Source organism: Sitodiplosis mosellana, unplaced genomic scaffold (genome assembly GCF_009176505.1).
Source record: "Sitodiplosis mosellana isolate CC-2019 unplaced genomic scaffold, AAFC_SMos_1.0 Smas_scaffold_1, whole genome shotgun sequence".
NCBI lineage: Eukaryota > Metazoa > Arthropoda > Insecta > Diptera > Cecidomyiidae > Sitodiplosis > Sitodiplosis mosellana.
The window spans coordinates 18,657,479-18,673,492 of NW_022595244.1; the positions used below are offsets into that span (position 1 = coordinate 18,657,479).

Here is a 16,014-nt window from a genome sequence, read left to right on the forward strand (position 1 = left end):
CAATCGAAGTAAATCACTGTCATTTCTAAAATTATGCATATTTTTTGCTATTATTGGATAATGCGGTAATTTTCGCCTGTTTTATAAACATTCCTTCCTTATTGCTTGTGTATGCCTGCATTCGCCTCGACATATTCATTTGTCAGCGACTTTTTTTTCCCCTCTTGTTGGTGTGTATTCAGAAACTAATGGACTTTGTCGCAAAAGTGTTCATGTACTTCATATTTTATTTCGTTTCATTCTACAGACCCATTTCAATTGTCCTTTGCGCACAATGTAGCAACAAACAATGCTCATGTTTATCAAAATACACTTAACCAACTTAATTGGTTTCCGTGCTTTTTATCAGTGCGGCATTTTTGTGATGTTTTTGTTCTCAATAAACTGTAAATTTGACGATTTACGTGTCGATTGCATTTCACTCGAGAATAGTTTCGGAATCGTAATTTGTTGATTGAAAACGAAGTGAAAACGTCGCATTTTCTCCTTCTTTGAATCCAACAACTATTTTTCATGGAATATTCAACACATAAAATTCAATGGAACTAATTATCTTGAGTGCTTCGCTTGATCGTCCAATGTGTATTGGCTGTTAAATAAATAAAGTTCAACATATAATGAACAATAAGTTCGATTCATCTGCATGAAGTACACGTCTTTCAGTCGATATGTCTGAAGAGAAAAGAGGTGGCAAGTTTTTTTTTTCTGACGTCGTTGTCGTTGTCGTCATCGTCGTTGTCGTTATGTAATGAAACTTCGGACGCTACGAATGTTAAGGGTGAAAACAGGACACTGATAAATGGTTTAACATGACATGAGATCGATAATAACGTAAAACTTGCATTTAGTGGCCATACAGCAGTTAATTCGATGCATTTTGTTTCGACACAATGTAATAGACGGACGGTCTTATGGCCAACACATTCACAACGAGCATATTGAGAGTAGCGTGAAAGAAATCAATAAATTGGTCTCAATATAGTCGCTATAGGAGCCGATCATGTCTGTTAACAGCTTAACCAAGTATCAATGTTTTACGATCTAATTTTATAGCTCCTTGAGTATTTACCCAATGAATGTATAGATTGTATTGTATGAAACGAGTGGCCTCATTTTATGTTCCACCGAAATTATGGTTCATTACACAGAAATCTTCTTCGTTTCCTTTTGATTGATGCAGAAAAAAAATGGTTTTACGGGCCTTCACAACCAAATTCGATGTAAAAAAAACTGCAAATGTGGCAACAAAAAATCGATAATATCGAGTGAATTATGACAGGCAAGCAAATGATTGACTCGAGTAGTCTATTTTTGGGATGGAGTGATAGTAAACAAAAAGAGACAAGAACAATATCGTACACCGTTGCAGTTTTATGCGGTGACGGAAAAATTGTTTCATTTCATTTTTATTGCAGTAAGAAAGAACCTTCGTTTTTTTTTCTCAATAGAAATGAATTTCACCAAATATAATTTGATATTATCGAGCGAAAAACGTGCTGTGTCGTTTTCAACCCGTGCGCAAAATGATGGGAAAAAAATTGGGAAAATCCATCGCTTAAATGCTTTGCACTTTGTTTTGGATTCACTTTGAATCAATGTAAATGCATGCCAAAGCAATAATATTCTCATCTCACCGATTATTTATTACACCCATTGTTATTTAATTACATGTCACCAGAGCGATTTCGAGTTTATCGATCAATTTCATCGCGATTCCAATGTAAGGTAGTAAGTGCTGCACGCGATCCCAAATGATAAAATCTTTTGATTATTATTATTTGCAAGAGACGCAGTAAAATAAACCGTTTTAATAATGCACCATTTCGATGTGTTTTATTTCATTTCGAATCAAAATCAATTCGGCAAATTGAAACGATTAATCAGTGGAGCAGGAAACGTACAATTTTCTATCATATCCCCATTCGATGATCTATTTCCAATTGATTTCCATATACGCGCGTAATGAAATCTGTAATTGATTCCAATACATTGTTGGCCGATTTTGTTTTATAGAACCCAATTTATGTCATACGAAGAGAAAATAAATGGCTATCAGTCAAGTTGGTGTTATTTTGTGTCTCTTAATTATCAACGCAAACAATTATTTAGCACATATTTGTAAAGAATGTGTGCACTTGGGCCACGTAAATTGTAAACGGAAATACCATCAATCGAGAGAGCTTAACAAAACGTACACTTTTTTTTGTTTACATGTGCTGTCGTACCTAGTTTATCATTTGATAAAAAAAAAGCCAAATGAACGAAAAGGGAAACAGAAGAAACGAGCCAAGCAGACGGACTTGAAATAGGAAAATAAATAAAATAAAGCGATAAAACAACGGCACAACGGCACAACGAAAATGGCAAACAGATGTTTTTTTGAAGCAGAGCATATACATTTTTCACAATTTTTGGTTTCATTCGATAGCGACAGTGGCAACAGCAACGGCGAAAAAAAAAACTGCTAACATAAGTAATGTGTGTTTGACTGTGGCAGCCGTTGTTGGGCTGAGATCGAGTTTTAAACAATACGGCTGAAAAAAAAACCTCAAATGTGCCAGAAAATAGTCAGCCAAAGAATAGCGAACGGATTCGTTTGAAATGAAGAAATAAAATAGGTGATTCGGGCCCCGAAGTTCGCAGCCAGTTGGTTTCGCACAACCAAAGAGAGTAGAAACACATGCACAAAATGCTTGACGCCACATAAACATTTAGTTATTTTTGCCGATGTTTGACTATGTCGCATTCAATGCGCGACAGTATAGTTTCGTTATGTTTTTTTTTCTTATTCGTTCTCTGCATGCATGCATGGACCCGATTGTCGTTGTTTGTTACTTGTTTTTTCTTGGTGCTGTTGCTGTTGCTGTTGTTGCCCGTTGTTCAGGCGATTTGCCGTCATTCTTCACGAAATCGAAAATCGAAAATGAAGTGGCGCGACAACAAAATAAATGGGTCTTATGTAAGGTAGCTTCTTGTTTCGTGCACATTTATAGCATTCACAATTCACTTCGAGGTGCTTCACAATTTGGCTTACATGTCACATAAAGACAGGGGCGATAGATATACGCATCAAGTGCCAAATTAAAATCAACACACCATATAAAATAACGCTAAAAAATGTGTGAATTATTCGGTTGAAATATGCTGCGTATGCCATTAAAATGGATGGCATCAACGTGTTGGGCCCTTAAGTGAGTGTGAGAATAAGTGAGAGGGAGAGCGAATGAGAGCACCGAACGAGTGCTGTGAACGATTTCAATAGACAGTTTGAATTAACGAATGCTTAACACACAAATTATCGTACGCCAACCGTAGACACATAATGTAAGTGTGGAGTGTGCCCATCACACATCGTTCGCTACACAGATGACAGCATTCAATTCATGTTGTCACACAGAACAACCTAAGCAACTTGATTGAGTCACATACAATTTAAAATGGTGCGACGTTTTTCGCTCTCTTATCTTTTGCTGACGAAAAGAATTTTGTGTTATCAATGTTTAAGCGATTTATCTGCTTTTGCGATCGTTTAATGCGAAACGGTATGTTGCTTGAGTGTATACAACAACAAAAATAAACAGTATTGTTAGCTTAATCCACGACGTGAAGTCGATTTTTAACATAGACGATGTGATATTCTATACATTTACTGTCAATATCATTGATTGTTAATTTTTTGCGCCCATTTGCGATTCATTTGCGTTTTTCTTCAATTTTTTTTTAACCAACGATTGAATTGGCATTTGGTTGAGTGCAAATATTCTTTTCTTGCGGCATATTATTGGTTGTACTCAATAGCTTTACTATTCCAGAAGAAGAAATATGTTATCACTATTTATAAATAAATATTGCGCGAGTCACAAACATTTCAATCACCCTAATGATTTTATCGTACGACACGAATCACTGCATGTACAAACATCGATTATTCCGCCTTCAATCGGCTGTACTTTTGTTTACGCATTTGGTATTTTCAATTTTTTTTGTAAATATTTGATTTGCGAAATATGTCCGAATTTGAGGAGGAAAAAACTCACCGTTTGAACTTTTTAAATCACGGTGTATCACCGATATTGGAGCGCCGCTATGTAGGTAGTTCATGCCACGTGCGATTTGTGTTGCCCATCCGACGAGTACGTCCGGTGGTATTTTGTGTTTGGCCAGAACTTGATTCAATGGGCCACCGCGCGCAAATTCCATAACCAGACAAAAGTTTGGAGGTGTAAGACAGGCACCATGCAACGAAACGATATTCTCGTGTTTTAACGACCAAAACAATTTCGCTTCTTTCATTACGCTTTCAAGCGTTCTGTCTTGGTTTTCTTCTTGGTTTTGAGTCTTAATCGCAACTTCAGTTTGTCCCCAATACCCGCGTCGCACTTTACTGAAGCCACCAGCACCGATGATCTCTTCGAGTGTAAGCTCTCTGAAGTCAATTTCGAGTGGCTGAATTCCGCCAATGATTTCCGGTAGATTCTCAGCCATCATTGGATCACGATCTGTCACATAATTCGATGGGAATATACCGACTTTATCGCCAATTTGGCCCGTCCACCAGCCTTCATCGCCGGATATTGCACTATCTTTTGTCAGAACCATAACAATTGTTCCGCGCCTCAGCAACAACTCGTCCTCGGTTTGAGGCTCATAATCGTAGAGCGCAGTATACAGCATGGTGGATCCTTGTTGCGAACTATTGTCACTGGAATCGTTCTGATTAACTGGATGGTGATGCAATGGCGAGTGATTGTGATTGTTATTGTTGTTATTATTGTTGTTTTGGTAACCCGGTAAAACGTACGGTGACTCTTGGGCCGGCACAAAACGATTTACAATATGATTTTGTGGTACTTGTGGATTGTTCAGTTGATGTGGTGTCATTTGGCGAGCAGTCGGTATATTTGACATTGGAAGATATGCATATGGATCAATTGTGGCATTATTACGTTGTGGCAACGTTGTTGACATTGTTTCTTTTTTTTCTCGATTATACTTTCTACTAAAGTATCACTAGCTACTTGTTATTTTTGGTGTAGCTGCTTGTTTGGTGCAATATGCAAAGGCACAATCAAAGGTCGCATTCGTTGCACACAAATAAATCAGCCATGCGAATTCTTATGATGCAACCGTAATAGCTGAAACACACACATTCATTATACGTACACGTTGATATCGGCACAATTCTATCACACGATTTTATTTAGCATTCGGTGATTGATTTATTTATGATCCGAGCACGAAAACTAATTGCAATGCGTAAAACTGCACCGCCGCTGTCGAGTACACGATTTATCTCTATCTGTATATATATATATTTATGTACAAAAACACACCACAGCTAAATGTAATCTCTTCTGGACTATTCGCTATTCGAATTATGTGTAATGTTTTCATTCGTTTTCACTGCACTTTTTCCACTTCATATCAAAACATGCGGATCTGCAACCTTTTGATGAAAAAATAAAACTAATTACTCATTTATCGAAGATACATGTATTAAGATGATTTTCAATATATAAGCGTTGTTACTGCCGTTGTGGTTGTTATTGTCGTCGTCGTCGTCGTCGTCGTCGATTTTTGCCTCACAAATGTGTTTTTTATTTATGATTTTACCCATTTTGTATAGTGGTCTTCGTACGTGCGACTATCAATGTGTATGCATTGCATTACGTATGTTTATGTTGCTTAAGAATATAGCGGCCATATTTGCAATGGCGACCAAATGACACTAGTAAATTCGCTTTTTTTTTAAACTGAAAGTACTAAACCACATATTGAAAACACTCAAAACACTCGAACTTGTCAACATGGACTTGAATTGATTGCTTATTTTCTACTTCGTCACTACGTTTTTCTTTTTACATTAATTGCGGTCAATTCGTTACTGCAAAGTTGCACAAATCCAAATGTTCACCACAATTGAATGGATTAGAAATCAATTTCCATTTCAATTCTATTGGACATTGAAAATGCTTTTGAAAAACGTTTTAGTAAACAACTTTCCGGAGAAATGAATATCTTGAACCGAATTGGCCAACATATTAGCGAGAAAAAAAATAGTGTGAAACATAATGCACATCACCGCACGTAAACGTCGCACGTACAATTTCATAGACCGCTGAATGAGAACTTGAAACGAAGTAACAACGAATACAAAAAAAAGCGAAAAGAAAAAAAATCATTCACATGAAATTCAGGTCTACGCGATAGAGAGACGATGAACAACGGAACAAAAACACGTCGAACGAAGCGTACGACAAGAGACTGCACATATGAGGAATCCAATCGCTAAGCCAACAACATACGAACAATGAAAAAAAAAACAAGACGTTCTGTGCACGTAAAATTTATGCACTCACTGATTGAAAAATATGAAGCGATAGACCAAAAAAAGAAAAAAACGAGTGAGAAAAGAAACACGAAAAAAATATCAAGCTAAACTCAATACAAACAAATGCGATGTGTGAGATTGTCGCAAATCGGTGGAGACAGCAACAACTACGACAACAACAATATTCATTGCACAATTCCAAAATTAAATTAAACCATCGGCTGTAGAAACGTACACAAACGAACAATAATTTCCAATGGAAATAAAATCTCTTTCTTTTTCGATGTGACTATGTTTTCTTTTGTGCACAGTTTTTTCATCTCCACAGACGATCTACCTGTAAAAAATGAACCGACTGTCACATCACTTGTCAATTGATCGAAATTATTCAAGAGTTTTTACCAATAATTTTTGCGATAAAACACTGCACAAACACGTTTAAATGGGAAATTAGTTCGAACAGTAGTGCATTTGCCAAGTTTTTTTTGCAATCTAAACACACGGGCAATGCTGTGTTTTGATTATTTTGATACAATTTTGTGTTGTCGCCATGCAATTGAGTACATTACACGATGCGAGCAAAAAACAAACTACACATCGCATACCATTGTGGGGCACTCGAAACTTCATTTTGTCTGAATGGAATCTTCTTAACGCAGCGTTTTTTTATGCCAATGACAATACGGTTTTGAGCGTACACAACATTCACACACCAGATGTCATTGACGTCTGTTTATATTGCCAAAACAACTGTTGTTGCACATAACTTTCCAATTCCAATTGAATTTCTCGTTTACTATCCTTGCGCCATCTATCGAATAAAGTAATGAGACCTTAGAGCAAGTATTATGAATAATATTTGTTATGAGAGTCACTTTTTTGGGAATTTAGGATATTTAAATTAATAAAATCATGGTATCTTTGTAGGAAAATTTAAAAGATTGCTTCGGAGATAATTTAATTTACTTGGGTTTGAAAACCAAACAACAAAAATATTGCTCTCTGTCATTTAACCTTATCAACGTTTGAAGAGGAATTTTACGTCGATGGTAGTCAAAATCAAAGAAAAACTGTTATCATTTTCCACAGCAATCTTAGAATTATTTACACAGTGAGGAAAATGAAAGCATAGCTGAAAGAAAAATACAAATAGTGTCACCGATTTTGCTCATGGTTTTGCTATTTAACTGTCGTTTTGTTTATCAACGAATTTGTACACCGCTTTAACAGCGCACACGCAGTCTCCGAATGGACCACATTTTTGAGCATACTGCTCCATGTGTGTGTGTGTGTGTATTTCTCTGTGTGAAAAGTAAAAGTTATCCTCCCTTGAAATTCTCTCGCTCTCTCAAAGTTTTCTGCTGAAGTTACGTTTGGGCTGCAAATATGCTTATGAAACCTCAATCATGAGCATTAAATATAATTCATTTCATTGGTGAATTTAAAATCGATTCAACCCAAAATAATTCATTCAAGCAGATGATTTTCTGTTGAAAAAATATGTTGAAATCCTGTCGGGCGGTGGAAATGGATAAATGAAATGAAAACGTGCTTTCTGCATTTGATACAGTGTTATTGTACACTATTTACTATGAATGGGAAAAAAGTGCAAAAATATCGATAGCTCTGTCTTTGTCAATTCGTTCGTTAAAAAGGGAGAGCAGACACGGAAAGCTGTGTTTTAAAACCAATACATTCAAATTCATTCATTGAAAACTGTAACACACATTTTGAGAGAATTACTGGCCTCTCTCTCTCTCTCTCTCTCTCTCTCTCCCTCTCTTACTCTTTTGCTCGTTTTCCTGTTCTCAGTTCATCTCTCACATACACACATAGACATTTCGAGGGTTTTCCATGTCGCAGTACACATCGGTTGGAAACTGGTCCATTTGGTGAAAACTTGGAAAGCCAAAATGAGAGGAGACAGAACGCTTGAATTGTAGAGAGCAAAGAAAAGAGCAGAGCGCAAGTAAAAGCTTTGTCACATATTTCCATCGATGTTAGGCAACATTTTCACATTGCTCAGCATCATTCGGTCGTTCGACCAGTGTACAGACGTATAAGTGTTTTCGGTCGCGTCGCGAGTGAGTTCATTCTACTCAAAAAGTAATCATGACACCTTATCGAATTTTATTGCGAAGCACCAACCAGCAATACCACCCAACGTAAAACTAACTTTGTATTGTTTATTTATTTGTTTTTTTTTTTTTTTTGTCAAATTAATTGCGACTAAATTTGTTTCCACAAAATTCGTGTTATCGACTGTATATTGGTGGTGTTCATCGACGATTCTTCTATCGCACCAAAGAAGTTTGGTGTGTCTCGATTACTCATCGTCGAATGAAATGATGATAAAGAAATTGCAAAGTGTGAATACGCGTGAAGAGTATTTCCTTCGGTGCTTTGTATCAAAAGGAAGTTCAATAAGTGTTTCATAATAAAATTGATTTTTTTCGATCGAAAGTGAAAAAACGGGAACAAGACTCTGTGAAATAATTAACGAATACATTCGGTTAAGTGGCACGTTTCGCAATGGACATTTCAATTGAATGTTTCAAACGATGAAGTGGTTGAAGCAAGCCTCATGATTAATAGGTGAAAAGTTGGTTTGCAGAGAGAAGCCAAAGCTGTGCGCGTGCAGTAACAACGTGGACACGTTAAACGGTAACGAATCCGAAGTGAAAATGATCTGGTGAGAGTTTTGGGAAAACAACATTTCCATAACGCTAGAGTTAAAGAGAAAAAAAAAATTTGCCAAGCGAAAATGCAATCACAGCATTCGCAAGCACAGCATCAAAGGGCGGCACTTGGACCACAGACATCCACATCGACGACCGCATCGACGGGAACGGCATCGGGGAAGGTAATACAAAACCGAAATTCGTTTTTCGTCGTCTTTTTTTTTTCTTCTTGCTTTGGTATTCAATCTATCTGTAGAACTACAAAAAAAAATGCGTGCGCCCATAAAACCGTCACACTTGAGATGCAAATAAGAATTACTTGCAGCAAAAGGGATGCGAATGGTAAAAGTGCGATTAGTGCCAGCTTAGAATAATTAGTCATTAAATCAAGAGTAACCGTAAGACGAAACACAACAAGCGCTCCGGAAAAAAAGGGGCCAGAGTTTTGGTGTTAAGCTTTTGAGTGAAGTGCGCTGAAAGCATACACACACACATACACATTCCGATCACGAGCGAACTGTGAATTATTATTGAGGTATTTGCTTTAAATCGGAAATTTCTCGCGAGTCAACCAGTAAAACAAGAAACATGGAAAATGTATACAATTGGGACACAAAAAAAAGCAGCGAATGAGCGAGTGTGGGAAAAATGAAGCTTCAAATATTTTGCATGCAGTCTGATTACGAAAGGGAGAAAAAATCGAGGTAAAAACTCGAGACAGTGGAAAAAACATGGATGATAGAATGAACGTTTCGCTGGGAGAACGGCAGAAGAATTCCGTGTGGTGTAGAGAAAATCGCATTTGAACTGGTCTGAAGATTGTCGATGCGTGTGCGAGAGCTGGTGCCTGTGTGTTTGTATGTGTATATGTGTGACGACGTCGGTATTGATGTATGCGTGTATAAACGTTGTTGTCCACGGACGCATTCCAATATTTTGTGCGTGTTCTATCCACTTTATTTGCGTGCACACACGAGAATTATCTTTTGGCGTTTTTTTTTTCTTCTTCTAATCGTTGTTGTTGTTGCTGCGTTCGGCTGAATGGCTGCCTTTGTGTGTTTTTGTGTTTATTGATGATTTGGTTTGGCACACGCGATACAGCTCGCTTTTCCATGCCTTGCAACACAGTACACACATTCAAACTCTGTTTTTCTCGTGCTGCTCTCTCTCTTCTCTCTCTCTCTCTCTCTCTCACTTTTCTTTTCTCATTCTTGCTTTTATGGGCGAACACTTTCCTAACCGAAGGATAATTCGCCACTTCGTCAATTGGAAGCGCTACATTAGTTCAAATAAATTAAAGCACGCCTGCATAACAATTAGATCGAAAGAGGCAAAGGGAAATGACGTGCAATTGTATCAGTAATGAATGTTAACGTTTCTTTGGGAGGTTCAATAAAACGTCGAAAATACACTACGGAGAAAATGATGTTTCGCTTACATGAAAATCAGCAACGAGTGCGTATTTGTTTGTTTATTCGTGTGTGTGTGTGTGTGCGCCGTTGCGAAAAAGGAGCCGAAAAAAAGAAAACAACCAGCCATTATATACACTAATATATGTTATCGCTCAAATCGTATACGATATGTGTCTATGTCGCGTTTGTCGTACACGAGTTTTTCTTTTGCTGTGACAACGAATCGACCGTCAGCTTACTCCAGCCTCACTCAGAATTCAACATGGAAAATGGAACGAGGGCAATAGCAATCGCGAAGCAGAGCGACAGGAAAAAAAAAACCTTGGCAAACAAACGAGAATAAAAGAGATTTCCCAACAGCATCCATGCAAACGAATGATGGATAGCTGGTACACGCGCTGAGGAGATGTTAAAAACGCCGAAACTTGCGAAAAGTAGTCAAATGTATCAAAAGTATCGAGCAATGGCTCAGCAACAGCAGTGGCAATGGTGATGGTAACGGTAACATACTACAGACTGAGCGCGAACATTACACACATTCAGCATACCGAGTACACAACCCAATGTGAAATTATCACCAATTGGAATCGTAAAAAGAGTAGCAAATTTTCAGTTCTCTCTTTTTTCTTTATTACTATTTCCAATGTTCGGCTCATGTCAATACAACCATTTTCGATATGGGTTAAACATTGCGTTTTGCAGCGATTCTCGTATGTCGGCAGACAGACGAAATTTTCTTGCGAATGCGAAGGCAATTGATTGATATTTTATGCTGGAATTTAGTCTTCGGCGTTAAAACGACGACTCCGTATTTGATTCTATTGCTCCTTTCAACGCATATTCCGGGCTTAAATCTAGTCTGAACGAAAATCCGAAAGTTATAAGATAAATACATTTTTCTTTTCTCTTTTTCGATGGCTTTTTTCGCCACTCTCACGCCCGCTCTCTCCGTTCTTCCTTCATCTATTGGTTTCACGCATTTTCGTTATTCTGCTAGTACTTGATCACACAACAAATGTTGAAAATGGCAAATGTTTTGGGTACACACAGAAGAAAAGGCGAAGAAATTCATGGGAAAAAAATGAACAAGAGCGAGGACAAAAACTGACGGGATGTTGAACAATAGAATTGAATAGTCTATTGGTTTTAGTAACTGGTTCCGTCGATGCTCTCTGTGACAATGGTCCATTTAGCAATGCTCGAATTTTTCCGTTCACTTTGTATGAGTTTGGAATGCGTTTTGTTTTGAGAGCCAAATCGACCAGACAATCATCACTTCCAATACGTTCGAGGAGCTTTTTTTTTATAACACATTTTATAATTCATTGCCCTTTCTCGAAGTTATTTGTTGGCACAACTTTTCCGAAAAGTTTAGTGCAAATCAATAGGGGCTGTCAAAAGTATATCACCGATAATGTTTACTATTTCAAGAATAAAAATTCTTTTCGCAAACAAATCATTTTTGGCAAATCAATTTCTCTTCATTGCTTTTCGGTTTCTACCCTTGTGGATGTAGAAGAGAGTGTCTCTGACGCACTAGCCGTTTGCTCCGCAATACCCTCGAGCATCAGTTCAGTGTACATAATTTAACGGCTCTGTTGCGAATATCTGATATTAAATAACCACAAAATTCACAAATATCTATACTCGCTGGCTCGCTGCTCCTGTATGACTCGTGTGCCTGTGCTACGGATAGAGTTGGCTCGTGTGACGACACACTTTACGCGTTCTGCGATTCATCGCATGAGTGCCACTGCTTTCAGCTTCAGAACATCGAAAAAAGCAGAAAGAAGTGAAAAATATGCCAACTGACACATCGTTCAACGTGGAAAGTGTGCGCGCAAATTGAGTTGGTCGTTTTGCTTTTTACCCGATGGTCGATTTTTCTCTTATCTCAATAACATGCTCGACATACAATAAACTCTGCCTTCGATTTGTATGCATGCGTTTGTGTGTGTGTGTGTGTGTGGGTGTGAATGTTTGAGTATGCGATCACCGGCAGATGTCAAGCCAGTATCGAAATCTATTTTTACACATCGAAAAAGAGGGGGAGAGAATGAGCGAATGGAAATCCATTATGGTGTCAAAATCTGCATATTTGCGGTGCGAATAGACGGATCCAATTTTTTTTTGCACATAAAAAGACACGACCTATATAAAATATTTATTACGGTTTCAAATTCCATTTCCATTTCCATTTCGAGAGCATTTTTGCATCATACATTTCCCGCCTTCGGCTGTAATATGTAGAACTGTTATAATTTTTCGATGTTGACAAAATTGTCTCGAGTGCTTATTTGCTATTGTTATGGCTCTATTGATTTGTACCGTGGAAATACCCGTGGAAAATGAGCCATCAATCAGTCATCCATCATTTTTATTGTGTTTACTTTCCATGGTGAATATATGTGAATGATTTTGGACCGCGGATATTTGCAAAAGGGTAACGACAAAAAAATGCAAGGGTGCTGCCATTTACGACGCACATAATACGTAACAACAAAATGAAATTGGTTCTCTTTTTTCCATTTGTGATTTTTTTTCTGGAATTTTTGAAGCATTTCACAGGAATTGAACATACAAAATGAAATTAATTCGCTTGTACCCCGTCACATCGGGAAAATTTCATAGTTTGGCTGTTGAACACAGAGCATACAATCTATATTTCTGCTGGCTATTTTCGACAAGGGTGTGTGAAAGTGAGATTGAAATTTTCCAATCGACAGTTCACAGATACACATTGTTATATCACACACATGAAATCAATATGTATATAATGTATGCTGCATTCATTGTTGGTCCTCTGTGTATTCTGAACACTTGTCGAATGATGGCAGATCATATCGGCGCTGTTCGAGAATATGGCTAAGTATATAGGTCACTAAGTTAATTGCATTCGAAACTATTATTTGTTACGTGCTGCAAACGTGGAATCACGGAGTGTGCACTTGAATCGAATATTCTGTAGTCGAGCTTATTTCGTTCGCGTATTTGACTTTCGCACTCCTAAGCTCGTTCGAAATGGCAGGAAAAAAGGCAATTAAAACCAGTGGAGTGCCCGAACTCCATTTGTCATCCATCGGTATTGTATCGAATTTATAGTCGATGCACGAGCCAACGTAATCTGTATATCACTGCAAATAATAAAACTCATCTAAACTTGATTAATTTTATTCATGGAAATGTTCAACAGTGCTCCCATGCCGCACCGTAGTCGACGTCAGCGAATCAGTGCAGAAATTTGAATCGTGCCCGTCTGAATAGAATAAGCATTGTAGAGTGGATTAATTACACTGTCGATGCGATTTATTTGAAAAGAAGTGCATCTGAAAATTGCTTCAGTGCCAGAAGCGAATCAATTTTAATTCAATTTCGACGGCGCCTGTTCATCGACAGCTAATCGATGAGCGAACAAAATAATTATACAAATTATTTTCAATTTATTTCTCCAATAGTCACATAAAAAATCCAAATGTATTTTTTTTTTTAAAGAAACCTGCTCATCTCAACGTTTTGGTATTAATATTTTTACTTACATTCGTTTTCTTCTCTTCATTTTTCCCTCTACAGCAAGTGGTCGAGCTAAATGGATATGTAATCATTGTGGTCGAGAGTCGCGATAATAAAATCAAATTGTATGGAAGTCCAGCCGATAGAGACAACCTCGAAGTTGGCGATGAAATACTTGACGTTAATGAGCGCAAATTGGAAGATTTGCCGCGCGCCGAAGTAATACGCTACATTCACGAGGTAAATAATTTACTTAAGACTGACGTGCTTTTTTATGTTCATATTGTATCCCCACATTTCTCGTCAAATGAGCAGACTTTCCACTTGCGAGGCGTTCAATTTCTGAATGTCAAGCATAAAAGAAGCGCTCGCCATTGATTCATTTATTTTGTTGTTTACTGTGACGGGTCTCACAGTCGCTTTTCATAGTTCTTGTTGTTTTTTGTTGCTATTTTCATCGGCCAGTCTATGTGCTCGCGCTGCGCTTGAATTGGGTTCAATGCCAAATCCGACGTAATTCTCATTTTCGACCCGCATACGTTTTCTTATCGATTTTTGTAGAAACATGAACACCTGTTGTTGTGTCAATATCAGCTTTTTGCGTTGCGTGGGCGATTGATGTTTCATTATTTGTTTGTTTCAATAAAAATGAATAGCATTGCAGTGAAGCTAAATAAGTAACACAACACCAACAGCAGCACCAACAAAGAACTGTTGTGTTGAAATCAAAACCATTTATATTTATACGATCCAAATGTATAATGATTTTTGTTTTTTTTTTTCATCACTTTTTAATACTAAAACTCTATCAAAATTAATTGCATAACGTTTCCGAATGATTTCAGTGTATCCAATCATGTGTGATAAAGTTGCGTGTGAAAAGGCGCAGTGACTCAAAGCTTGGTAAGTATTTCAGAGATTTAATGTGATAGTGAAAACAATATTGTATTTCAATAAGTTGTTTTCATCACGATATGAAATTATGAAAACACCTACGCGGTTTCGACTTGTTTTATCATCAAAGGGAAATTGGATTAAGAACGAAACTTAAAAGCTTGAAACTTAATTCCATCATGTTAAACGTATCGACGCACTGGCAGTTTGTGTTCAAAAGAATAAACTTGTTTATTCTCTTTTTGCGTCAATCAACTAATGTGTTTCGATTTTACGGTAGCTGTTCACGAGGAAAACGGAATACAATTGGCATGAGATGTGTTGTGATTCTTGAGTATAGCGAAAATCAATTCAGCTTTCATTGCAATGCAAATGGTCAATATGTGTGTGTGGATTCGTCTACCGCACCGAAATCATTGGGGATTCGTTTGTTGCAGAACTGTCAATCGTAAAACAAGCTCAAATCCGAAACATTTTTATTTGATCACGATTTCAGTAAAATGTGCGCCACAGCCATTAGATTCAATTCTCAGTCAAATGGCGACGCTTTGAGTGTCTTCTGGTTTGGTGTGAAATGATTGCAGCCGTTGATTTTTCGAATGGTCAATCGAATCGTTTTGGATAATGGGCATAGGACCATGTTCAACCGTAATCCAATACACGAAACTGTCGACAACATCAAAATAGACAACTTTAGATGGAATTTAGTGAAGTGTGAAAAAGGCATACTGCAACCGAAATCATAATAAAACATGATACAACGTATGGAAGACGACGACGACGACGAAGACTACAGTGTTGTTGGTCATTGTGTGCAAAAACAAAGGAGTGTGACAAGGGCTCCATTCAAACTAGCCAATAAAAAGTATTCACAAATAAAAACGTATTCGATTAGAAGAGAGAGTGCCTCAATATGGTTAGTTGGCCCATAAAAAAAACTTTATTCCTCATCGAGAAATGGTTTTCGGTGCCAATGACAAAAAAATCGAAAGCTTAGATTACAGCTATGAGAGCACCTTATGCAGTGGCACCAGTACCACCATCGTAGCGAATAAAGAAAAAGCAAAGCAACACGCACACCACTCACATCAATACTGTATACATATACACTAGGGTGTTTTTGGTATTAAATAAACAGAAAATGGTAGTTTTAGTTTGATAGAGCAGAGAATTTGGAATCGATTTC

At 37.5% G+C, this 16,014-nt stretch overlaps 2 protein-coding genes across 4 annotated transcripts in view; one reads left to right on the forward strand and one right to left on the reverse strand.

The window, feature by feature from the left end:
- Nucleotides 1-6,904, reverse strand: part of LOC129568872 (mitogen-activated protein kinase kinase kinase 11-like) — a gene marked incomplete in the record, with an annotated part of 20,084 nt that extends 13,180 nt beyond the window's left edge. Inside the window, 3 exon segments of the mRNA XM_055447203.1 lie at nucleotides 4,038-5,446; nucleotides 6,567-6,668; nucleotides 6,734-6,904. Of these exon segments, the coding sequence (XP_055303178.1) occupies nucleotides 4,038-4,968 (931 nt within the window).
- A 1,342-nt stretch (nucleotides 6,905-8,246) lies between these two features.
- Nucleotides 8,247-16,014, forward strand: part of LOC129568883 (uncharacterized) — an 81,290-nt gene continuing 73,522 nt past the window's right edge. The window contains exons 1-3 of one of the 3 annotated variants that reach the window (XM_055447222.1): nucleotides 8,247-9,194; nucleotides 13,995-14,174; nucleotides 14,780-14,837. In XM_055447222.1, coding sequence (XP_055303197.1) covers nucleotides 9,096-9,194; nucleotides 13,995-14,174; nucleotides 14,780-14,837 — 337 coding nt within the window. In that variant the 5' untranslated portion in view covers nucleotides 8,247-9,095. The remainder of the gene's footprint in view (nucleotides 9,195-13,994; nucleotides 14,175-14,779; nucleotides 14,838-16,014) is intronic. The other 2 variants (XM_055447231.1, XM_055447215.1) reach the window with 2 other exon arrangements.